The sequence below is a fragment of the Amblyomma maculatum genome, chromosome 6 (assembly GCF_055883805.1).
Source record: "Amblyomma maculatum isolate TAMU_Amacu chromosome 6, ASM5588380v1, whole genome shotgun sequence".
In the NCBI taxonomy this organism is placed as follows: Eukaryota; Metazoa; Arthropoda; class Arachnida; order Ixodida; family Ixodidae; genus Amblyomma; species Amblyomma maculatum.
In genome coordinates, this window is record NC_139349.1 from 75,242,541 (window position 1) to 75,267,608 (window position 25,068).

General features: G+C 44.5%; 1 protein-coding gene and 1 long non-coding RNA gene across 5 annotated transcripts in view; one reads left to right on the forward strand and one right to left on the reverse strand.

Moving 5' to 3' along the window:
* The window catches only part of rols (zinc-RING finger and ankyrin repeat domain-containing protein rolling pebbles), a 306,966-nt gene extending 291,042 nt beyond the window's left edge, over positions 1–15,924 (forward strand). For all 4 annotated transcript variants that reach the window (XM_084606950.1, XM_084606952.1, XM_084606951.1 and 1 more), the window contains 11 exons: positions 3,172–3,409; positions 4,878–5,114; positions 5,253–5,432; positions 7,451–7,778; positions 8,435–8,610; positions 8,815–8,947; positions 9,533–9,624; positions 10,383–10,535; positions 11,196–11,296; positions 12,085–12,237; positions 14,062–15,924. In XM_084606950.1, coding sequence (XP_084463076.1) covers positions 3,172–3,409; positions 4,878–5,114; positions 5,253–5,432; positions 7,451–7,778; positions 8,435–8,610; positions 8,815–8,947; positions 9,533–9,624; positions 10,383–10,535; positions 11,196–11,296; positions 12,085–12,237; positions 14,062–14,158 — 1,888 coding nt within the window. In that variant the 3' untranslated portion in view covers positions 14,159–15,924. The remainder of the gene's footprint in view (positions 1–3,171; positions 3,410–4,877; positions 5,115–5,252; positions 5,433–7,450; positions 7,779–8,434; positions 8,611–8,814; positions 8,948–9,532; positions 9,625–10,382; positions 10,536–11,195; positions 11,297–12,084; positions 12,238–14,061) is intronic.
* A 259-nt stretch (positions 15,925–16,183) lies between these two features.
* LOC146186022 (uncharacterized) lies at positions 16,184–18,723 on the reverse strand. Its single transcript, XR_014707835.1, has 3 exons — positions 17,974–18,723; positions 16,988–17,110; positions 16,184–16,294 (listed from the first exon to the last, which is right to left on the reverse strand). It is a non-coding gene; the product is annotated as an uncharacterized LOC146186022 (long non-coding RNA).
* Positions 18,724–25,068: the final 6,345 nt, after the last annotated feature.

A 25,068-nucleotide genomic window follows, 5' to 3' on the forward strand; every position in this document is an offset into this window, starting at 1 on the left:
TAAGACGGCATGGAGCATGTTGGAGCCATTTCTTTATAACTGCTTGCACATCATCCATTGTTGCAACATACCGCATGTTTGACCTTGCAGCCACTGAAACAAATACAGCAGTATAGTAGCTGTGGTTCATTATTAAAATACCAAAAAGAAGGGAAAATTGTTGCCAGCCGCTGCAATTGCTATTTAATAACTTAAGCACCTGAGTACTGAGCTGCAGCCAGTGGAAATAAAGGAACAGGGATAGGAAAACAAGGACAAGTAGAGCGTAATGACAGCAAGAAAGGAAAAGAGAGTTTCATACACTCTTCATAATATCCAGAAAAATATACAGTGTGAACAAGCTAGCACCGCACGAATGGCAAGACAACAATCTTATTCTCATAAGTGAGCTAATAAAAGCCAGTCTAGCTTTTCTAAAAAAAAACTTGAACAAACAATGGCAAAGCAGCAACCCATTTTGCGATGAAGGCATGCAAAAAGTGATGTTCGCAGCAAGTGCTGTTGACCTGGGCGTGTTTAGGAGGCTTCTGCAGTCGCGCGGCAAATCTGCAAAGCAGCCATGCTTTGACAGCTTTTTAAGCAGGGAGGTCGCGGCTTTCTACGTAATGTTCTCTTCTAGTATCCACTCCCGCAAAATGCACTTTATGTCAATATCAGCAATGTCACTCGCACATTTGCTAGGCGTTGGACGCGCGCAAAATGGCTCGCCGCTTAAAGAAAAAGCTAGAGGTTCCGATGACGCAGGTGACCCTTGCGCGGCGGGAATAAACTCTGGGTCAAACATGGCAGAGGTGGGCTCCGGGCTGTCATTGCGGGCTAGCTCTCCAACTACCATTTCTGGTTTATGCACTTCTGCACACTCGTCGGGTTCACCAAGAGCAGAAAACGTGGCACGAGTATTCCTCGCAGCTGCGCGTGCTGCCCATGTCTTCGCTCTTGCTTTAGGCATAGCAGAAAAAGTCGTGCTCTTAGGTGATGCTGTACTTCACGAACAAGGCAATGCACAGGGCGATTAACAACTTGAAATGACTGCTGCTGTCAACTTCGTCAGCGAAGATGTGGCCATGTGACGCGCGTGCGACGATATGCTGCTGCCAGCAACTCGGAGAGCGGTTGAGGCGATGTGAGCTTGTGTCAGCCATGCAACATATGCATGCCAGGCACAATGACACTTCCGGCTTCCGGGGATCGCTTCCGGTTGTACAGGAATGTACTGGTAGGGTGCATAACTATTACACCAAGCGCGAGCTGCAATACTCGGAAGCGCCAAGATTAGCAGACGTTCCCAAAATACGACGACGCCACTCACGACTGCTGAGTGTATTGCAATAGGCATGTACTACGGCATGAGTCATCTGTGGACAAACGTCCGCGTTGCACTTAAATTGACCGCGTCTTCTCGCTCGCAGGGACAACACGTGCATTATGTTATTGTGTTGTGGTGGCTGTGCAGCGGAGGCAGGGAAGGGAACGAGACGAACGCCGCGGACGCCATGAAAGAAAAAAAAAAAAAAGGCGTGCTACTCCGCGCTAATTTTGTGGTAGAGTTGCCAAAGATGTCATGAAAGTGACAGTGCGTCACCCAATAAACGCATTATTCATGTTCATAACAAATTTATCATACAACAAGTCTGCAGGCAAGGCATTTAATATTTTTCGCTCGCCACAAAGAATGCACTATTTCTTGAGCGCGAATGTAGGCAGGCAGCGAGTCTCTCCAACGTCCTCCTCAACCTCTCCGGCACGAGCAACGAGCTGCCCACGTTTTTATCATGCACTACGGCATGAGTCATCTGCGGACCACGTTTTCTCGGTCGCGGGGGGGGGTGCAACAGGGTCTTGAAATTGAAAAAAAGATGAAATTGAGGGGCTTTACTTTAAGACTCTGCCTGCCTTTCCGCTTACCTCTATCCGGTCCGCACAATGAGCTACCCCCACGTTTTTCTCCGGTAGCGCCCGGAGACAATGAACCACATCAAATCGGTCAAATTTCCACTCACGGGCACGTGCTCACGCACAGTACGCTACGCAAACACGACCCAACACCACGGCGCGAAAAATAAACTGCATTAAAATGCAATTAAATTACTGGATATTTCGATTATTTAATTTCTTACGGCAATTTAAATTTCACACCTTGTGACATTTTTGCAATAGCATATATTCATGTAGTCGACAATTTGAATACGTTAGTCAAATCTACATGGTATTTACCAGCAGAATTCGGTAGCAAAAGAAAAAAAAAAGTTTAGTAGGCTGGCGCGGTAACATTCACGTTTGGCTAGTGCGCGCTGCCTGAAATTGCGGCGAACCGCTAGAAACACAATCTAGATGTGTCAGCAAAACAGATGTTTCATTAGTCCGAATCAAAATTTAAAGTAAAAATCTGCTGAACTATGCATGTCCACTGAAAGTCACATTATAACATCGAAGTTGTGTACACTGTGTGATATCTTCACGACCACGCAAAGGTAATGTCTTGAGGATATCCACTAAAAGATGATCTTTTAATAATGGACGCATGGACATCTCATGGGAGTACAAAAATGACGTTTGATATTGAGACCTTTTGTGAAGATCCTATGGATATTGCTGGTTGTGTGGGGTCCTCGCCACAATAGGCAATCTATCTACTCTTCTTATTATAGGGGTTCAGTATTGTGCTGTTTTATAAATAGGAAAAATTGCCAGAATATGTTAGTGCCACGAAGCAAGGCTGAGTGATATTCTTTGAATCATATCTTCAGGCCATATTCTATCTTTTCTGCTACAGTAGACCCTTGTTAATCTGGACTCAATTCAAAATTCAAACTCATTTTATTCAGTTGCGCACTTTGACCCAGTCAACATTCATTGTATTATAAAGCCTTCCTTTAATTGTAACTTTGTTAAATTAAAACAAATTTTTCATCTCCTTTAAGTTTGAGCTATCAAAGCTATATATATCCAATATCAAACGCTTAGGTGCCTAGTTTTGGTGATTAGAACCAATATCTTCCTATCTGTGGCACACACCCAGAACTGGGGGGTAACATGAATTTATTTCTGGCTGCATGTGAAGAAGGCTGAGAAGCCATGTTTCCTAGCAACATTGTGTTCCATAAACTTTTTGCCGCGCCTGGTGATGCGTGCCCAGCAATTCACGCACGCACGTCGTTCTTCCTTTCGCAGGGCGGGCCACGCATCGATTGCGCTGCGCATGACACGCATCGAGGCACCGCTCGAGCCAAGCCAGCTGCTGGAGCTTGGCCATCACATACTCAAGGCGCACATCTACAAAAACCTTTCACGAGGACTACCCCAGTCATGTACTCCTAGAGACCTGCAGGCTCTGTGGGTCTTCCAGAGTGCCGGATGTGTGTCTTCTGCACTCGTTGCCCCCGCCAACCTGCACAGTCCAAATGTTAAGGTGCACTTTCCTTTCCTCATGTCTTTTCAGAGCTGCATTGAAGACACTCTCACAGACAGGTGATGGGAAGGTTAGGGAAGAATACATATTCGAAAAGCTACTAGCGCGGCCTGACAGCTGAACCTGTTTTTTTTTTAATTTTTCCTGGCAATTGAATCTGTCATCACTTTCTCATTTTTCTGAAGAGATTAGAGAGTTTTAGAATAGGGGGCCCCAAGCTTTGGGGCCCCCAAGGAGCTTGGGGCGTCGAAATGCGCATGCGCAGAACGTAAGGCGCGCTTGGGGTCTTGGGTTAACGCTAGGGGCGGCCCCTATTTTTCGGAAATAGCGTTCGCCCCAAGCCGCCGTTGGGTCGCTTGGGTTACGGCAACATGGCGGCGACCGGCCAAGTGGCGGCCGCTCGCCTCGGCACACATTCGTCGTCCCCGCTCCATGGTGTCACGCGTTCATGGCAAACGAAAGGCCAACGAAGCTTATGCTATGTCTCATGATGCCCGCACCACCAAATTTTAGTAATAAAACGCCCTATATTTTCTGATTGCTTCCGGATTTACCGAGCTGCTAGGCCTAGCGAGTTCGCCTCGTTTGGTTGCCATGGGGACCAGACGGCGGAAAGCGCGGAAGGTTCAAATGAGTTTTCCCGGCCTCGGCCTGGATTGACAATTGGCCGATTTCGTCTTGTATGACAAAAACAGTTTATATAACTGGTAGTTTTAATATAGTTTTGTACAATAGTAGCACTTTTTGATGAACAAAATAGCGTTGTTGGCTCTTATATATTTAAATGCTTTTTCTTGGTTTACCGTCGTGGTGCTGCAATCGACGAACGCAAGCCCGGCTTCGCTGCGTCGGGAAAACCCCTATTCTAAAACTCGCCGCTCGTCTAGCACGTTGCGCCGCCGCACGCTATTTCCTTGGGGGCCCCAAGCCTTGGGTCCCCCTATTCTAAAACTCCCTATTGTGTGTAGAGCTACAGCTTTGGATAGTTTCTGCTCTGCTAGTACATAATCTACACCTGCGTAGTTTAGGTTGCATCAGATATGATGCTACTTTGATGAGCTGGCCTCTTCACTCAAGTTAAGAGTAGTCTTGAAATGCAGCATCGGTGTACGTCTAAAGCTCACTTATTTCCCATGCTTTCTACTCACTGAATGAGCCTGGTCCATTGCCCACTAGTTTTGGAACTTCAGTGTTGATATCACACTAAAATCAATCGCAGTTGCTCAGACTGCTCGCTCTCCAGTGCTTCTTTTCCTGTTCCCATCACTCTTGAAGTGCTCCTTCTGCTTTAATTTAACCTGCTGTTTATAGATTGGTGTTGTATTGTTGTCGTTATGGATTTCGACGTGCCCTGAAAAGGCACATGAACCAAATAGAGCTGGTGATTTTGTAGAGTTGTGCCTCTTAATTAGTGCCTTCATTGTCTTTAACCTTTCCAACGTCTGACGTCGTCTGCTACTTGTCGCAGGTGAGCCGCCTTCTGCTACTGGCTCAAGCGGATCCAAATGCACGCACCAGCTGCCTGCACAGAGCACCGCTGCTGGTGTTATCTGCCTACGAGGGATTCACCGACATGGTCACATCGCTGGTGGAATTCGGAGCAGACGTCAACGTTGCCTCTGACGTGGGCCACACCGCCCTCAGCATGGCCTGTCAGCAGGGGCACTATGAGATCGCCAAATACCTGCTGTCATGTGGGGCAAGGGTGGGTGGTAGTTTTTACTGCATCAGCTCTTACACTGAGACACCAGATAATAGGCACCTCTGTTGCCAGAGTTGATTTGGGCAGTGTGTAGGATGCATCCTTGCCAGCTGTTAGTGACCCTGATTTCCTGCCTTGCAGATTGACCATGTGGACAGTGAAGGCCTCTCAGCGTTGGCCTATGCGGCCAGTTCGGGCCACCTGGACCTGGTTGGACATCTGGTGCAGTGCAAGTGGGCGGATGATTTCGGTATCGCGCTGGGTCTTCGCAGAGCTGCCCAACAGGCTCTCATTGCAGCTGCAAAGTCGGGACACATTGAGGTACCTTAGCAATGCATATAATTTTTTTCTAGCAGTTGTAGTAGCAGTAGCCTTCTCGTCATCATCATTAGCAGTGAGACTATACCCACTGATACGCGAAGACCTCTTTCATATCCCTCCAGTTAACTCAGTCCTGTGCCAGCTGCATCCACTTGAGCCCTGCATACTTTATTACCTCATCTACCAACCTAATTTCCGCCGTTTCTTGCTATGCTTTCCTTCCCTTGGAATCCAACAGGTTAATCTTTAACGACCATCTGTTATCCTCTCTTCCTACCACATGACCTGCCCATGCCCATTTCTTCTTGATTTTCACTAGAATGTCATTTGCTAGAGTTGTTTCTCTGACCCACTCTGCACACACGCTCTGTACTCTGTTTACAATAGGTAGTGAAGCACTGAAAAGGGTCTACTTCGGACAAGTAGTAACTGCAGATCTGAACCATAAAAGGAACTGAGAGAATAAGATTGGGACGGAGTGTGTTTGGCAAGTGCTCGCAGATTACGACTGGCAGCTTACCAGTATCACTCAAGAGGAAAGTATACAACAGTGGCATCCTACCTGTACTCACCTATTGGGTTGAAACGTGGAAGCTAACGAAGAGGATTCTACTTAATAGACCTCTCCAGTAATTCCACCGCGCCACCGAGTGGCAGCGCAAAGCCCTCTGGGAAAACGGAGCGCTGCCACGCTCACATCTCCGACTCTGCCTGTCCTCAGGCGAACCTTTCTCTGCCATCTTGGCGCCATTGCTGCGCAGCTACTTCCTGCTGTTTTCTGTTAATTACGTTGCACCCACCGCTCCTTTGCATCGTGTTGCACAGTTGGGTGTTGTGTTCTAAATCCATGGATCATCAGCCGACATGAAAAGACGGCGTTCGCCCACTGCAGCTCTACGCGGCAGCACGCGCATGCGCAGTGCGGAAACAACCCTTTTCCTCTCCATGCCCATGCGCGGATCTGCTAAGATGTCGCTACCCTCCTCCTCTCTATAGTGAACCCAGCGGCGAAACACCTGTGGAAGGGCACAGCTCATTACCATGGTTACGGCTTGTCCGCTGTAGCGGTGTGCGCCACGCACGGTGACCTTGGCTTTACATTGTGCAGTGAACAAAATTTATGGCAAAATTGCACAGAGACTATCAGCTAACCGTGAAAGCAATCCAGTGCTTGCTGCATTTTCCAAGGAAGCACGAGCAATGCACACGAGGAGACGCATGATGGCAAAATGCAGCGGCACAGCACGCCAACACGTTTGCCAGCAGCCAACGCGGGGGGCGATTGCTCCGTTCTCCCATCATGCTATGCGTGGATCTGCCAGGGTATGGTGCGGCGCTGCAATTTATGAAAAGATCTATTTGAGGACAACGTTGAGAGCTATGGAACGGAAAATGGTAGATGTAACATTAACAGATAGGAACTGTGCAGAGTGGCTTTCTAGCTGGGCTCCAAGAAACTGCACCAAAATGGAAACAAGCAACCACAATTTTGAAGAGACTATACATGCTACAGGATGAACCTCAAGCATTGGTAAAATTGTTTCCCAGCTGAAAACAATGCATCTGCTAAGGCTATTGGCACATGCATGTTGTTTGTTAAGAAAATAGTTATCATTTTCAGCACCGCTGAGAGCGGCAAGTCAATTAGTTCTACCACAAATTTTAGACGTTCATGTTAAATATCTTGCTTATGCTAATATGCAGTGGCCGGCCTAGAGCCTTACCAGTTATGCTGACTATTTTATGAATAAATAATTCAACAGAACAAGTTAATAATGTGCAGAAGACATTTAACCAACAAGAGAAAAATGTCAGCTAGTAAAAGTTCGGTTGCAACAAGCTATTTAAAACACCTGATGCTAGTTCTGTAACTTCATGGAGCAATAGTAGGAAACCAGAGGACATGTAGTTATGCATGTTCACAGTCTACATTTGTCGCCTGCAAATTTTAATTGATTCTGTTACTGCTTGAAAATGTGAATCTGGTTACATCTGTCTTGGAATGCCAATGTACGCAGGTGTGTGAGTTTCTGCTGGACATGATGGAGGTCCAGGTGAACAAGCAGGACGACTTCAGCGGTCACACAGCGCTGACGGCTGCGAGCTTGGCTGGGCACCGTGACCTCTGTGCAATGCTCATGCGTCGCGGTGCCTCAGCTCTGGTGCGGTCCAATGCGGGCGAGCCGCCGCTGTGTTGTGCTGTACGCGAGGGCCACTGGGCCGTCACTGAGCTACTGCTATGCCACGCGCGTGCCCTGGAACAAGCTGATGCCATGGGTCGATCACCACTTATGCTGGCAGCTGCCGAGGGGCACCTTGGAGTACTGGAGCTTCTGCTTGCCAAGGGTGCGTTGCTACCATTGACCCAAATACTAGCCCAACATTGGTAGTTTGTTGGTAATGTAGTGGCCCAATGTAGGGCCGGGCATTGTCAACAGAGTCCCAATATGGGGTTGATGGTTCCTGCTGCCTAGGATAAGGAATTGTGTGAATGAGTGTTGGTGAACAAACAGGGCTTAAGCTAGCAGGAAATGAGAAGGTGATGCTTGTCAGTCCGCAGAGGTGTGTAAGCTCTTTATCCAAGAGTGCCACTATTGCATCGTGCTTCCTTGTTTAGTTAATTTTCAACCTTGACTCCGTGTAACTTGTACTCAGCAGGTGGCCAGCTTGTTAGCTAGGCCTTACATGCCTAGAATGCACTTTGGCATACTTTTATTGCAGTTTTTTTGTTTAAACAAAAGATTCCAACTCCTAGCAGTATGGTGACATTTCCATTATGCATTCATTAAGGGCCCGGTCGCATTATCACATCATCAGAAGACTGGGTCAGCAGTTTGACAAATGCTTCTCGCAGTTTTTATTTTTCTCCTGCTTTGTATGAACTGCAGTTCGATAAATTAGTTTTTTTTTTCCGGGCACTTCTCTTTAGACAAAGGACATATCTTGGAAAAGAAGAGTCCTAAACTTTGCCGTGACAAATTTTCATTGAACCTCACTTGCAGGAGCCAACTTGCTGTGGCAAGACAAAGATGGGTTGTCTGCCCTGAGCTGGGCTTGCAGTCGAGGCCAGCTGCAAGCTGCCCAGTGCCTCCTCACGCATGGCGCTGAAATCAACCACAGTGACAAGCGAGGCAGAACGCCCCTTGACTTGGCTGCCATGCAAGGAGATGCAGAAGTGGTAAGCGCTCAATGCAGCTTCGAAACTTCAGAATTTTTAAGCTCATATGCCACAGACTGGAATGCATCGCACGCGTAATCACGCTTGCCTGCAACTTTCAAGTGACACTCTGCACATTCCATAAACCCTGGAGTGGAAATTTTAGAGAAATAGCAGGATCGGCACAGTGCTGCCTTCACTGTCCGCTCTACATTTGTTTTGCAGATCAAGCTGCTTCTGAACAATGGTGCTGAGATCGAGCATGTGGATCTTAATGGAACTAGAGCTCTTGATCGGGCCATTGGAACTGGAAATCTCGAAGCCATCAACTGCTTCCTGCAAGCAGGAGCAAAGATAGGTACAGATGCCCTTTTTAATGCATGTTCTGTTTCTTAGGTGTGTTTGGAAGTAAAATCATTTCACGCTCTACATTACAATTAAAATTAAGGATTCTGTAAAGACATCCCTTTTCAAGGGCAGGCATTCAGCGATGCAACTAGGGAGAGATATTGTATTTTTATGGAAACTACCATACTTTTATCATAGGAAGATATCATAGGAGATAGGAGATAGGAAGAGTGCAGAGTGGGTCAGAGAACTAACTCAAGTTACTGACATTCTAGAGGAAATCAAGAAGAAGAAATGGGCATGGGCATAGCATGTAGCGCAAAGAGAGGATAATTGATGGTCGCTTAGGGGTTACAAACTGGATTCCAAGGGAAGGAAAGCATAGCAGAGGGTGGCAGAAAGTTAGGTGGGCTGATGAGGTTAAGAAGTTCTCGGGGGTTAAGTGGATGCATCAGCACAGGACCGGGTTAATTGGAGCAGCATGGGAGAGGCCTTTGCCCTGCAGTGAATATAGTCAGACTGACGATGATGATGACCATATCTTTATAGCTTCAGAGCACATTTTGATGAATTCCACGAAATTAATGCTTTTCAGGATCACAAACCTGGGAGATAGCAGCTGACAAACCTGATGTTGTGCATCTCCTGTTGAATAAGCTCCATCAAGATGGAGCTCTTTTATACAGGGTAAGTTACTCATCTTTGGCAGGTGTCGGTGCTGTTTATCTTTTACAAGTAACAGAATTAGATGATGCGGGAGTGATGTGGCCCACCTACTAAGGCATCTGACGTTACATTTTGGAAGCATTCAATCTTTATTCACCTTTGCTGCACCCATTGCATGGCTCTTCTGAGTAAAAAAAAATTGATGCTCCATATCATAGTTAATTTCTCACAAGAATAGCTCCTATTTTTTATTTTTCATTATATGCCCCTACTTTGCGCATATTTAAAGAACTAAAAGCTCAGTGATTAAAATATCATTTTTGTGTCATTGCAATCAGGGTATTTTTGTAATTTTTGAACTCCTAAGTATGACAAAACTTTGCGCTGAAACTCCAGCACAAAGCATAAATCAGTAAGTAGCAAGACTAAAAATCACCTAATTTTGAACTGATACAGAGGTAGCTATTTTGTGCCTTTCAGTGGATTTTGTCTGTACATTTAGGTTTCACAGTGAGTGATCTTTCATCAGGCGTCCTGCTTGTATGGCAGCTGATACTTTGTTTTGAATTTCACATACATAATACCGGAAAATATAGGTTTCACGGTAATCTGATCATTTACTTTTGTGAGCATAAATGAGAATGACTGACATTTGTACAGTCTGCTTCACATGATGTACCATGAGTATACAAGGTTAACTTGATACTTGGGTGTCCACAGAATGTGTTCCTGGGATGGCTTGCCAAAATGCTCTTACTTCCTCTATGCTGTACTTGCAGAAAGGCCACATGAAGGACGCTCTCCATCGCTACCAGTATGCTCTCAAAAAGTTTCCCGTATCTGTCGTGGAGGACGCAGACAGTGGAAGCACATTCCTCCAGCTGAAACACCAGTTGCTGCTTGGACTAGCCAAGTGCAAAAGGAAATTGAATGTACGTAACCTGCATGCAAATAATCTACATCTGTTGCTTATATAGACTCTTATCCATCCATAAATATTCGAAGTGAAAGTGGATGAGTGGTAGGAAAAGCTCCAGAGATAAGTTACTGGTTAATCTAGCTGGCTGTTAGAGCAAATCAAGTCGCATCTACGTTCCTGTTAGTTGACTTCACTTTGTCTACATCAGTAATTATTGTACTGGTTAATCTAGCTACCTATTAGGGCAAATCATGTCCCGTCCGCATTTGTGTTAGTTCATTTCACTTAGTCTACATCAGCAATTATCTTACTGGTTAATCTAGCTGCCTATTAGGGCAATTCATGTTGAATCTGCATTTGTGTTAGTTGACTTCACTTAGTCTACGTCAGTAATTATTGTATTGGTTAATCTAGCTACCTATTAGGGCAAATCATGTTGTCTCTGTGTTCCTCTTAGTCGATTTCAAATTAATCATTTGCATGGTTTCACTGCGATGCTGTAAAGCTGAAACTTACCAGTACATTTTCTCGTATCTTGCCTATTTCCTGCCCATGTCTTTTGAATTCATGTCTAGAGGCATTAAATCTCCCTGTTCAGATTTAGCTTATTGTTTCCTATTTAGCAGTAGTGCACTAGTTTTTACTGTATTTATCGGGATTTTTGTGTGTGCAGGAACCTGATGCAGCCATCCTAGCAGCAACCCAAGCTATCGAGCTTCGACCAAAGAGCTTTGAGGGCCACTTCATTCGGGCCAAGGCATATAAAGACAAAGGGTATGATATAGCTTGTTCCAGTCTTTCTGACCCAAGCAGCATGGTTTATCTCACGCCGTAAAATCTATAGGTGGAGTCACAGCACGCAGAAGGCGCTGGCCGTCAGTGACGAAATTTAGTACCATTCGTGCACCTCCAGACTGGGCCTGTGACTGCAGCGTTCTCTATTGTCCAAGTGGGGAAACTTCACTGGCAGAAGGGAAAGCATACATGAACTATCTTGTTGCCTTAAAAACTGGACACTGTCGTGCAGTTGTTGTTTCTCAGGGGCGTGTTGCGCTTTTTTGGTTTTTGAAGGTGGGCAGTAGACCAAACACACAGTGATGTATGCAAGGGGTGACAATGAATGAGTCTATTATCGAATGAACGAATGAAGGAACACTGTGCAAGAATTACTGCTTTTCCATTTCCATGTAACAGGCTGAAATAATGCGCTACAATAAGCCTCTCAGAGAAAAGCCATCCTGTTGCACTAAAAGTAGAGGGCTTTTTCTCACAATGAGGCGATCCACCGTTTTCTGGCCTACATATCTTACGTCATGATCAGCCTTCACGTTCGCAGAGTGAATCTTGCTGCAAAAAGTTTTCACATCAGTACCTGTATTCTTATTGAGTCAGTATTGCACGAACTGGCTACGATTTACTAAAGATAAAATTTCTCTTTATCTACGCTACCGACAAAATAAGAGTGATTGCTAAGAGAAACTTGTATTAGTAGCTTGATCCTAATGTGTATGAGGGAAGGCGACTGAGGGCGAGTAATCGACTTTCTTTTTTGTGTGCTCCAGATGCCAAGCTGAGGCCCAAGCAAACATAGAGGAAGCTCTCAGGCTGGCCCCCATCTCAAACCTGGAACAGCGCCGAACACTGCTCAAAGTTCAGGAGGAAATTGGTTCGGGAGATATTGACCTCTCCAGCAACCAGTACATGTCAACAAGAAGGTATGGGGCCTCTTTTAATTGCAGCTGTAGTACATGTCAACAAGAAGGTAAAGGGTCTGTCGGTGGGGAGGAGGGGGCTCTAAGTGCTTTCATGTGGTTTTTTAATTGCAGCTTAATTGTTGCAGTTCAAACCTATACCTACCCTCGCTCTAGTATTTCCATCCACAAACTTTGCTTTCTATATACCTGACCAGAATATACTGAAATATACACTATTGATCTGGGGGTACACCAAACCCTGCTTTAGTTCTGTGGTTCCAGTGGTACATGTTTTAAGGTAAGGTTAGCATTTTCATGTGAAGACTACCAATCTGATGACTTTACTCTTACTTCATTTATCTCAATAGCATTAAAAGAGATTACAACTAGATCCTTCTTTTTCTGCAACTGAAATATTTAGAACATTTTGCCACCAGATTAGACGATTATAAGTGAGCAGCAGAAGTGGATGAAATTAAAACGTGTTCTGTTCTCATTACTGCACGTCTGTCCCTCGAACACCGCTTTTTGTAATACTTGAAGGTTAATTTGGGAAAATGAGTACATACGATCAAATACAGACCTGCAGTCAGCTCTATGGCGTGTAATCTGATCATAAAAATATTGTCAACGGGTAATATAAAATGCCCACATTGTTTGCATTATGTAATTTGCTGTAGTCACTAGATTAATCGTCCTGTTTTTACCGTATAGTTATTTTGGACACTTTCCTGGGTGTTACATTGACTTAACAACACGAAAATTCTATTTAAATTATATTGTTACGTTAGGCGGTGCATGCACTAATATGCGCATAAGAAGGAAAAAGAAGACTCTCGAGAGTTTTGGCGAAGACGATGACGACGTTCGAGCAGTGTCGGGTTGGGTTGGGTTGTGGGGTTTAATGTCCCAAAGCGACTCAAGCTATGATAGACTCCATAGTGGAGGGCTCCGGAAATTTCGACCACCTGGGGTTCTTTAACGTGCACTGACATCGCACAGCACACGGGCGCCTTGTGTCGGCTGGTGTCATCGTCTTCGCCAAAACTCTCGAGAATCTTCTTTTTCCTTCTTATGCGCATATCAGTGCATGCACCGCCTAAAGGAACAATATTTTTTACGTCCGTGATGTGGTCTTACATGTGAACCAGTAGACATAAAGTTCATATCCTAACATTGCTCTTTCATATTATAATATATAAGCTTTCACATATGGGTGAAAAATTTGAGGCTTTCATCTTGAAATTGAAGGTAAAATAAATAACTTATATCCTGCAAACATCTACCATTGTACGCAGGTGCACGGCTTTAGAAGATTAAACACATTTGCATAAACTTGCAGCATGGAGCTAACCTCATATATCCCCAAACTTACTCTTGTGTATGAAGAAAGATGAGTTTAAGGAATATACTTGTACTTTTCAGTGATGACAGTCGTTTTTTCGTTGAAATGCATATCCACACGCATCCATGCATGCTGAGGTAGTTTTGATCGAGCGGTAATAGTAATCCTTCGCGATGTCAGTGCACATTGAAAATCCCCAAGTGGTCGAAATTTCCTGAGTCCTCCACCACGGCATCTCTCATAGCCTGAGCCACATTTGGACGTTAAAACCTACAAACGAAACAAATTCTTCATATACCATACCAGTGGGAACTATCAGCTTATGATGCTGGTGGGCTTTTGCAACTACCTAGTAACAATCTATCAGACCTTTCAGTAATGGTTAAACTTGCTAAAAATGGTTGTATGCTTGTAATGCATTGGCGAACACCTGTCCTCATCAAAAAAGCAGAATGGTTAGAAACCATGCGGATTTTTCCCCTTTTTTTTTCTCACACCAGTTCTCTGGACAACCATTCGACCTGCACGGACAGCATGGAACAGGTCTGCGGCATTTCGGTGGACAGCAGGTTGAATCTGGCGTCGGCGCACCTGTGAGCGCAATAAGCTTGCCGGATACAGAGCGCACCAGGCCTGCATTTTCATCCTGGAGAAGGCATTTAGAAACTGCACCCCTCCTCCTCCCCATGCTCTCCCATCTTGCACTGGCCAAGGAAGCACTTGCCGCAGTGTAGCATACCGTCAATTATAGTGGCCTTTCTTTTCTCTCCTCCCAGTACCCGAATACATCAGGGTCACTTATCGTACAACTGCACATGTTACAGGGGAAGAGAAAAAAAAGAGGGGGACTCTGAGTATTTATTGCTGTGTCACGTACCTCTCGTCTTTGTATATAAGAGCCCAACTTTCCTGTATTTATGAGGGCAGTGAACACGGAAAAAGGAAACGGAAGAAAATGTGCTTTGGTATAGGGTTGAGGCTCCACTGCCATGTGTCGAGAGGACTGGGGCATAAACTTTGCTCGTACACAGTTTCACTTCGGATCACAAAATTTTCCCAAGAAAATTTTCCCAAGAATTGTTTGTGCAGTGACTGTGTGCTCGTAGTGGATTTACCCCGTGGCCTAGCATGGGCCAGTTGTGAAAATGAGCAGTCATGAAGATGCTGTGTTGAAAGTGCTGTGAGAACATGCCCATCATGTTCGTGAGAGAAGCCCAAGCTACAGCGCTTCTATGTTGTGTTGTGCAATGATTTCTTTCGAAACATGAGCTTATATATATTATGACAGATATGGGAGCTGCGATATAAGCCTGTCTTGAAGCATTCCTTTTTCTAGTGCGATGTCTCGCGAAAGCTAGTGGGTACGTCAAGGTTGAGGCGCGCGAGACAAAATTACCGAAACGGACTTCACTCAAGTCAGTACTGGCATAAGATCTAAAAGTGCTGCGCCCAGAGCAAGAGAATGCTGTCATCCCTAGGCTATGATTGGGTGGTTGGCTTGTGACAATGTCCGGCTGTGCTGTTTGGTGGACATGCTGCAAGATTCAAGCTTAAGAAGTGCATAGCAACAATTGCCTTGTGGCAGGCTATGACAGCGCGGTTCTTGCAGCTGAAGCCATTGTCGTAGCTCGGCTTGCCATGGCTGTCTGCCTTCTCTACTGCCTACTGGACTGCAAACAAATAGTGGCATTTTTATCAATCACCTACTTCAGCCTTTGTCATTAATCATGAAGATGACATCTACTATTTTGTTGTGCAGCTAACTAATTTTGTATACCTGTATCCTTTCTCCACACCAGAGAGGAACTGTAGAGGTTTAACCATAAGGGAAGTGGTTTATGGTCAGACATGTAGAATACAGTCTGAGTACCTCTCAGCTTTTTAAGTGTATTCGTAGAAACGGTTAAAATCGGTTAAGGAAAGGCACAGGAAATTAATTTGCCAGGCATTGTGAATTTGAATACTATGTGTTTTGAGAATTATTTCTTGGAATTAAAATTTAGCCTGCCTGTAAGAATCATGCATTTTTTAGTCTGAACTCTATGAAGCCTCTTATTTATTAAAATCCTTAGTTGTTCAAATCGGTTCCCGAATAATACAGTTTTATTTTTTGTAACACAACTACACATCTGCTTCAGTCTGCAAAGGTCTGAGCTGTAACCACCAAAAAGTATGTACGAGCCAAACAGCTGCGTGTTCCAACACAAAATCCCAACACTCGCTATCATTCATCATGAAAAAGAAATATATAAAAAAGTTATGCATGATAGCCTTTTAGAAGATAGTAGAAGATAACATGAGTTGTTTTTTCCTATGCTTATGTTTTCCTAACGAGTTTTCAACAGAGCTGCATTTTATGGCACAAATGTCCCAGACAACCATATCAGATCCAGGAGATGTCCATAAAATGTACCCCTCAAAATATTTAATATTCAGAGGATCTCCATAAATACCCACTATTGGTCCAGTGGATATTCAAGAGATGTCCCTATTGCCTCACAGTGGACGTCCACATGGACATTCATTATGATGTCTAGAGGACGTTGCCAAATCAGTCTCTGGACATTGCATGAACATTGCCAAGATGTACAAGCATGCACTTTTAGCAGAGCTAGCGATAGCTGTTGAGCAAAACACATAGCGTGAATTATAGTTTTATTCACAAAAAGACTGCAAGCTTTCAAACACCTTCCCCTCTTCATGGGTTTCAGTTTGCGTCCGTGCTTGTGCCTCCTGGAAAATATGAAGGATGAAGTGAACAATAAAGTGGGGCATTAAGAAATTGACAGGTAACAGAAAATAGTCATAAAAAAAGGCCGCATGCACAAACCAAACTTGTCTGAAAGCTGGCAACAGAACTTACAGCTATATAACAGTGAAAAAAAAAAATGGATGTAAAACCTTTACGTGCGAAGAAAATAAGCCTATTTACATGCCCGTAGTTCCACCGTGCCCGTAGTTAAAGGAATGTAAAAATTTCACAACCTGTTGTCTCTAACAAGGATAGTTAATAATTTGTGTTCACTTCTTTTTCAGTTAAGGTTGGAAGTTGTTTTAGAGTGTAAGCTGCACTATTCAGGCTGCAACTTCAGATTTCACCTCGCTGGGACTGAATGCCTTCAACCTAATTAAGCATAGGTGTCCACTAAAAAGCGAGACATACTGTGGCCTTCCTTCCCCAAAAACCAACTAAAGAAATTTAAAAAAATAGCGGAATGAAAAGGTGGTGTTAAGGCACTCTCGCATCTATTTTTAATGAGAAGCTTGAGCACCCCCCTAATTCAAACCGTGTACAGCCTTGGTAAACCATGCAAAATCACGGTTGAGCTTTCGCTCATTTAAATTCGTTCAAGCCATGCTTAAACAAGCATCTAACTGGTATGTACACACACAGTTTTGTACAAAATAGTGGCTAAATTTTCATACCTTGTTTTGCAAGCCTTTCCTGTTGCTGTTTAAGACTGCATGGAGCATATTGGAGCCATTTCTTTATAGCTGCTTGCACATCATCCACTGTTGCAACATACCGCATGTTTGACCTTGCAGCCACTGAAACAAATACAGCAGTATAGTAGCTGTGGTTCATTATTAAAATGCCAAAAAGAAGGAAAAATTGTTACCAGCCGCTGCAGTTGCTATTTAATAACTTAAGCACCTGAGTACTGAGCTGCAGCCAGTGGAATTAAAGGAACAGGGAGAGGAAAACAAGAAGTAGAGCGTAATGACAGCAATAATGGAAAAGAGTTTCATACACTCTTCATAATATCCAGAAAAATATACAGTGTGAACAAGCTGGCACGGCACGCATGGCAAGACAACAATATTATTCTCTGAAGTGATCTAATAAGAGCCAGCCTAGCTTTTCACAAAAAAAAAACGAACAAAAAATAGCAAAGCAGCAACCCATTGTGCGATGAAGGCATGCAAAAAGTGATGTTAAAATATATGTATATAGCAGGGAGGTCGCGGCCATCTGCATAATGTTCTCTTCTATATCCACTCCCGCAAAATGGACTTTATGTCAATATCAGCAATGTCGCTCGCACATTTGCTAGGCGACGCGCGCAAAATGGCTCGCCGCTTAAAGAAAAAGCTAGAGGCTCCAATGACTCAGGTGATCCTTGCGCGGCGGGAATAAACTCTGGGTCAAACATGACAGAGGTGGGCTCCGGGCTGGGCGGGAATAAACTCTGGGTCAAATATGACAGAGGTGGGCTCCGGGCTGTCATTGAGGGCTAGCCCTCCAACTACCATTTCTGGTTTATGCACTTCTGCACACTCGTCGGGTTCACCAAGAGCAGAAAACGTGGCACGAGTATTCCTCGCAGCTGCGCGTGCTGCCCATGTCTTCGCTCTTGCTTTAGGCATAGCAGAAAAAGTCGTGCTCTTAGGTGATGCTGAAACGTACGTACCTTTGAAGAAACGTACTCCATGAACAAGGCAATGCACAGGGCGATTAACAACTTGAAATGACTGCTGCTGTCAACTTCGTCAGCGAAGATGTGGCCATGTGACGCGCGTGCGACGATATGCGGCTGCCAGCAACTCGGAGAGCGGTTGAGGCGATGTGAGCTTGTGTCAGCTATGCAACATATGCATGCCAGGCACAATGACACTTCCGGCTTCCGGGGATCGCTTCCGGTTGTACAAGAATGTACTGGTAGGGTGCAGAGCTTTACACCAAGCGCAAGCTGCAATACTCGGAAGCGCCAAGATTGGCAGACGTTCCCAAAATACGCCGACGCCACTCGACCGCTGAGTGTATTGAAATAGGCATGTACTACGGCATAAGTCATCTGTGGACACACGTCAATTGACCGCGTCTTCTCGCTCGCAGGGACAACACGTGCATTGTGCTATTGTGTTGTGGTGGCTGCGCAGCGGAGGCAGGGAAGGGAACGAGACGAACGCCGCGGACGCCATCAAAAAAAAAAAAAAAAAAGGCGTGCTACTCCGCGCTAATTTTGTGGTAGAGTTGCCGAAGATATCATGAAAGTGACAGCGCGTCGCCCAATAAACGCATTATTCATGTTCATAACAAATGTTTCATACAACAAGCCTGCAGGCAAAGCATTTAATATTTTTCGCTCGCCACAAAGAATGCACTATTTCTTGATCGCGAATGTAGGCAGCGAGCCTCTCCAACGTTCTCCTCAACCTCTCCGGCACACGAGCTGCCCACGTTTTTATCATGCACTACGGCAGAGTCATCTGCGGACCGCGTCTTCTCGCTCGCGAAGGGGGGGGGGGGGGGGGGGGGGGCAGAGAAGGGACAACAGGGCCTTGAAGATGAAATTGAGGGGCTTTACTTGAAGACACTGCCTTTCCACTTAGTCCGAATCAAAATTTAAAGCAGCTGAAATCTGCTGAACTATGCATGTCCACTGAAAGTCACATTATAACATCGAAGTTATGTACACTGTGTGATATCTTCACGACCACACAAAGGTAAGGTCATGAGGATATCCATTAAAGATGATCTTTTAATAATGGACGCATGGACATCGCATGGGTGTACAAAAATGACGTTTGATATTGAGACCTTTTGTGAAGATCCTATGGATATTGCTGGTTGTGTGGGGTGTACTCGCTTTTTATGGTTAATGTTCTTTTACTATTTACAGAATGTTTTTATCTTTGCCCATATCATTTAGCTTTAAGCAAGAAATTCTTTGCAGTTTGTTTTACATCACATTATTCAAGTGTGCATTGAAAATTATGACTAATTATAACAACTGAAATACAGTTGCTTGACATCACCAATGATGAAGATCATCGTAATCTTTCCATGTGGACTCCAGTGTGGCTGATTATAGCTGTGATGAATTCTTTTACAAATAAATATTTAAGCTTCTCACCAGAGCGCAGGTTTTCACGTAACAGCCAGAACTAGCCCCAGTTGTTGAATGCAGTTTGTGCGTAACACTAGGCACAGACACCTGAGGAGAGCAAAAACAGTCACGAGTGCTGTGTGCCCGTGTGAGATAGCATGTGTGTTCAGCATTTCTTTTAATACACTTAGCATATTTACTTGTACATTTATTCTCCCTTTCTGAAACTATGAGCTATGAAATGAATACTCATGTTTACTCTAAAGGAATTCTTTACACCATACCCAGTAACAATGCAGTGTTCTGTACTTTCTCTTGAAAATTGAAGTTCTTTCAAGCACATCAGCCATGAATTACTAACTTTTGCTGTTTCATTTTATATCAGACATCTTACGTGCTCGGTGGTGAAAAGTTTAAAATGCTGAACTTATGCCATGACTGCCTCTGGAGTAGAGGCCTGTGGAAATTGATCACATTGAGCGTTTAGGTTGTGTTGGAAACACTGATGCTGGGCTTATAAGCATCCTCATCTGTGAAGTTAGTGTGTTGTGATTGCTATATTTGATTTTTAAAGTTTTATGCATGATAGGCTCAGTTTCAATATCTTGCTTGTGCTTAAACAGTGTTTCAAAACATGTTTGCCTGTGCTATGAAATCCAATGCAGCACTTACACAAGTTGTTAGGCAAGAAATGCTTGTGGCTTTAGTGTTGCTTGTATTATGTCTGCTGTCTGATATATATCTGTGGTTAATTTATATATAGGCTTAGGTCGTCGACATGGCCCACTCACTGGAAGGAGCTCCTTTAATGCTCTACATATTTTGGATGACGAGATATCGTGTTACTTGTGAAACAGGAAGTATATGCAGTCCCATGGATATATTCCATATAGTGGAAAATCCACTCAAGCATTATTCCACTTGTATAGCTGGGGCTAATTTACTGATCCCCAGTATAATTTTGTATTTAAGTGACGATCTAAATTGTATTTCTGTATATAAAAGATGAAGCATTTCAAGCTGGACTCCTTGACTAAAGCAAGAACTGCTATTGTGCAAGCAGTGCATGTTACGTAAATGTATTCGTGCAAAATAGATTGTTTTTATATAACCACACACAAAATTGTCACAACTATATCCTATGGTTGAAGTACTGTATGTGTGTGTGTGTACATATAAGGGTATTTGTAGATACAGTATACTTTATAGAGAATTATATAGCCACACACATTATACTTCTGTTTCACAGTATACAGTGACACAGGGAAGGCAAGATGTGTACACGGCCATATATATGTATTCAACAATAAACTAGATTCTTTCCCCCGAAATGTTATGGCTCTTTCTCTCTTCACAGATTTGTGTTTGCTACTTTAATTCATATGGCTTGCATTTTTTTCAATTCATGAAATGCATTTAAGGTCTACATTTCACTTTGCAATTCCCCAAGTACTCACCCTTTGCCATAGCGGAGACAGCCTTGAGCAAGAGACGTTGCGCCGCTCAGTGCGCCAGCGCCCTTCGCGGAGAGATGGAAAAAAATGTGCGAGCAACGCGTGGCTGTGTCATCTGCTTCATGCAGCATTTGAGCGCTTGTTTATGTGCGTGCGATTGTTCTCCTTTTCTTGCCTAATTCTGTGCCATATCATTCCAAGGAAAGAAGAAAACTACAGTGATTAAATTACGGTGCGTTTTCAAAAAAATTTTCGATTTTGAGAGCTATTTTTGAGATGCTAACTTGAAGAAAGGTGAATTGCTGACTTCTCACATTTCCGGCATCAGTGGTTGTCGGCCCTAGATGTTAGAGCGGCTTTATATAGCTCATACCACTCTTTTTTTTTCTATCAGCTCCTCAGCGTCCGCAAAACCGGGTCAGCTTCAAACAATAGGTGTGTCAGTCATTTTATCCTCATATGCTATCCTACTTTCGGAGCTAGAAAAGTGTGCATTTGCTTGAGCATCTGTATCAAATGTTGTCAAGCACATCCTGGCTGTTCATGTCATGTAGGGAAAAAATTGCCGCAAGAATGGCATGCCTCTGCTTCTGGTCAACGACCCAGGTCATTAGGAACCACTCATTATTGAAGCCATTTAGGTCATTGATTTCGGATAACAGTGCCGTGGCAGCGAACTAATTTCCGCTGACTGCTGTGGTATGAATCAAAGTGGAAGGTGGTATGAACTTGCTGGGAAGACATACTAACAGCGCCGAAAACATGCACTGCAGTTCCGGTCGCATTCTTTGTATTCGTCGCCCGGCCGAGCGACTGGCAAGTCATGGGCGGCAAATTTAGTTGACTTGTTGAGGCTGTTGCCCAAAATGTCTGCCGTCAGAGTTTATGGCCCCCCTGCAAGCGAATGCCCGGAAAGGGAAGCCGCCGTCTCATCGTTTATAGTCGGTCTCGGATATACCAAATCAATGCTTACATCGAACTTTCAAAATATCCCTTCGAAAATCGCATGCAAAAGTATAGCAGCGTTTGCATATATCGAACTTCCGTTCAGCGGACATTCAATATATCAGATTTTGTGCCGTGTTACTGCAATGGTCGCTTCTCCTAACAGCTCTCCGGCGATCACCTTTCGCGCATGGAGCGGGGTTGGCTGCGTAGCCCTTGACACCTCTGGCCTCGCAACGCTGTAAAACTGAGTGACGAGGTGAACGGCGAGTCCGCTTCTTCGGTCTGGCATGTATTTTTTTCATTGTGACAGTGCTTTCATGCATTCTGCATGAAAGCACTGTCACAATGTCACATGAAGTCACACGAAGTCTGTCACACTGTCACAAGAAGTCTGCATTCAGCACACCGATTGTGATGCAATGAAGCCATCCTAGGCCTAGTATGGAATTGCTCCGCTGCTGAAGGCGACACGAGAATCAACTGTGCCCAAATATTAATTTCTTTCTCGCGCTTACAGGTACCATGCAGTACCAGAATTGAATCTGTTATCTGCGGTGGTTTTCCCCGAAGCATCGACGATCACTGCTGCGTTGATATATGTGAGTCCGAATTCCAAAGGCAGTCGTGCTGCACGGCGCGAGCAACGCAAACTCCGACGCTCGTGTCTGACCCTGATGAAAATGAAATTGACTTCATACTGTGTTCCAGCCCTGGCATTGTGCGGGATGTAGAAGTAATCGGAAAGGTGCGATGCAGTGACCACAAGATGGTAAGGCTTCAAATTAGTCTAGATCTGAAGAAGGAACTGAACAGATTATTAAGAAGTCCATCAACGAATAAGCAGTGAGGGGGAGGGCCGAAGAATTCAGGATCTCACTATAGAATAGATATTCATGCTTTAACCGAGGATGATGACCTTAGCGTAGAAGCAATGAGCAATAATTTCAGAAATATCTTTACTGAGTGTGCGGTAGAAGTAGGCGGTAGGTTGGTTAGAGAGGATACCAGTAATGTAAGGATCGACGAAATATTTCATTAAGAATTGCCAAAGTCTAAAAGCTTCCAACCCAACAGACAGGATAGAAGCGGCAGAGATGTCAAAGCTAATCAATGAGCGTAAAGTGGGACAAGGTCATCACGAATAGGCATGATAGTTAAAGTATTCGCGGAGTTCTGATCTGTATAGAAGCCGCAGTGGTCGGAACAATAATGAGATAGGCAGTAGTGAAAAGCAGCCGGACGTTCCTCCAGTGACGAAGGACGAGATTAAGAAAGCTTTAAAAACTGAAAAGGGAGAAAGCAGCTAGGGAGGATCAGCTCACTGAAAAACAAGGGGGGGGGGGGGGGGGGGTTATCGTGCTAGAAAAACTGGCCACCCTGTATATACGCAATGCATGGACGATACCAGAGTCATGGAAGAACACTAAAATTATCTCAATTCATAAGAAAGGGGACGTCAAGGACTTGAAAAATTACAGCCCAATCAGCTTACTGTATTGTTTACTAAGGTAATCGCTAACACAATCGGGACAATCTTAGGCTTCAATCAAGCAAAAGATCAAGCAGGTTTTCGGAAAGGGTGCTCTACTGTCGTTCATATCCATACCATCAACCAGGTGATAGGAAAATGCTGGGAATATGACTACGAAACAACATCTGACTCAGTAGAAATCCCGGCAGTCATACGGGCATAGCGAAATCAGGGTGTAGACGAACCGGATGTGAAAGTACTGGAAGATATATCTATAGTGGCTGCACTGAAAAGCGGTAACCGCATGAGGCGACAATCCCGCGCGACGCCGTTACCAACGCCTGTCGTTGCCGCCGTTGGTGCACGCTGCACGGAACGACGGGACGCAGCGACAGAGAGGCGCGTTTTCAGCGTTGCTCTGTTACCGCCGCCTCGTCTTCGGCCAAGGGGAGTACATTCACGCTATATCCCATTTTTAACACTAAACAGCATGAAGTACGATAAAACACTGATGAAATTTCTTGTTACGCATCGCATTTTGAAGGGTCACGGCGCAGCGGTGCCCTACTGGGGGTGTGCACGAAACAAGACAGTGTCGAAACCCAGGTCGCTATTCCCATGCAGTGTTGCAAATGCGTTATCTCCCCCGCCTTCGAGTCCCCGCGCTTTCAGAATCCCTTTGTCCTTCTCCCACTGCCGACGAACCCTCTTGACGACGCACCCCTCCTCCCTCCTTGGAAGATTGGAGAGGGTAGGGAGAGGATAGGTGAGGGGAGAAGAAGGGAGGCGAGGGGGGGAGGGCCAGCGTTCTACGCTTTTCTGCTTTTTGTTAGTGTTGCATGGTTAGTTTGTTTTCGACCTTGCGGGCGTAGACCGCTCGAGGATGAGAGCCGGGAGAGCCGATTCGTGCGGCTGATGATGGCATGGTGTCCATGTCACACTCAAGAAAGCAGCAGCTACTTTTCAAAAAGCGCTTTAATCCATTGTTCAAGGAATGCGAATCGTCAAATATGCAATTCGTATATAATTTTTGTTATTCAAGGCAAACAGTTCTGTTCCCGAAGAAAAGTGTTCGCAAAGCGAGTTGCCTGTAATTTTAAAGCGCGAAGAAAAGCAAGGAAAAAATAGAAAGACCCTGTTAAGAACGCTTTTTTTTTTTTTTTTTCGGAAAAAGCCAAATCTGGGCACCGAATGAGGTGAAGTTCAGCTGTAATTTTTAGTTTGCTCAAATGTCTTCAAAGCTGTCACTTATAACCTTCCTATCTGTTGCTGTGGTTAAAACAAACTGCACTTTGCTTTGTTTCTGCCAAGGTGAATTTGGCTTTCCGAAACAAAAAGAAGACTGTTTTTATTGGCCTCAAGATCAGCTTCTGTTTATTGCAATGGATAGTGCAGCAAAGATTATAAAAAACCTCGGGCTTTGCTATTTTCTTTTTTTTATGCAGTTGTACTCTATCTAAAAAAAAAAAGCGTGTTGAACCTTGACACACCGGGAGGCTTATTAGACACCTGTAGTAGCCGCATGACATGTTCACGTAACTTTTATTATAATATTTACACACCATGGTCCGCCACTACTTATATGCACTTAGTCGGTTGACAGTCACCAGCTGCTGTTTTAGACGTAGCAAAAAATGTTGTTAAAATCAAAGGATTTGCTGTTTCTTAAGCACAGAAATTATTTGAACAACACTCAAAGAAATAATGGGGAAGAAGAGGCCATTTTCCCCTTTTTCGCAGAACCCAGTTATGGTGGCTAGATGGGGGAGGTGGAGCCAGCGCCGGCGTATCCGCCGAGAAAGC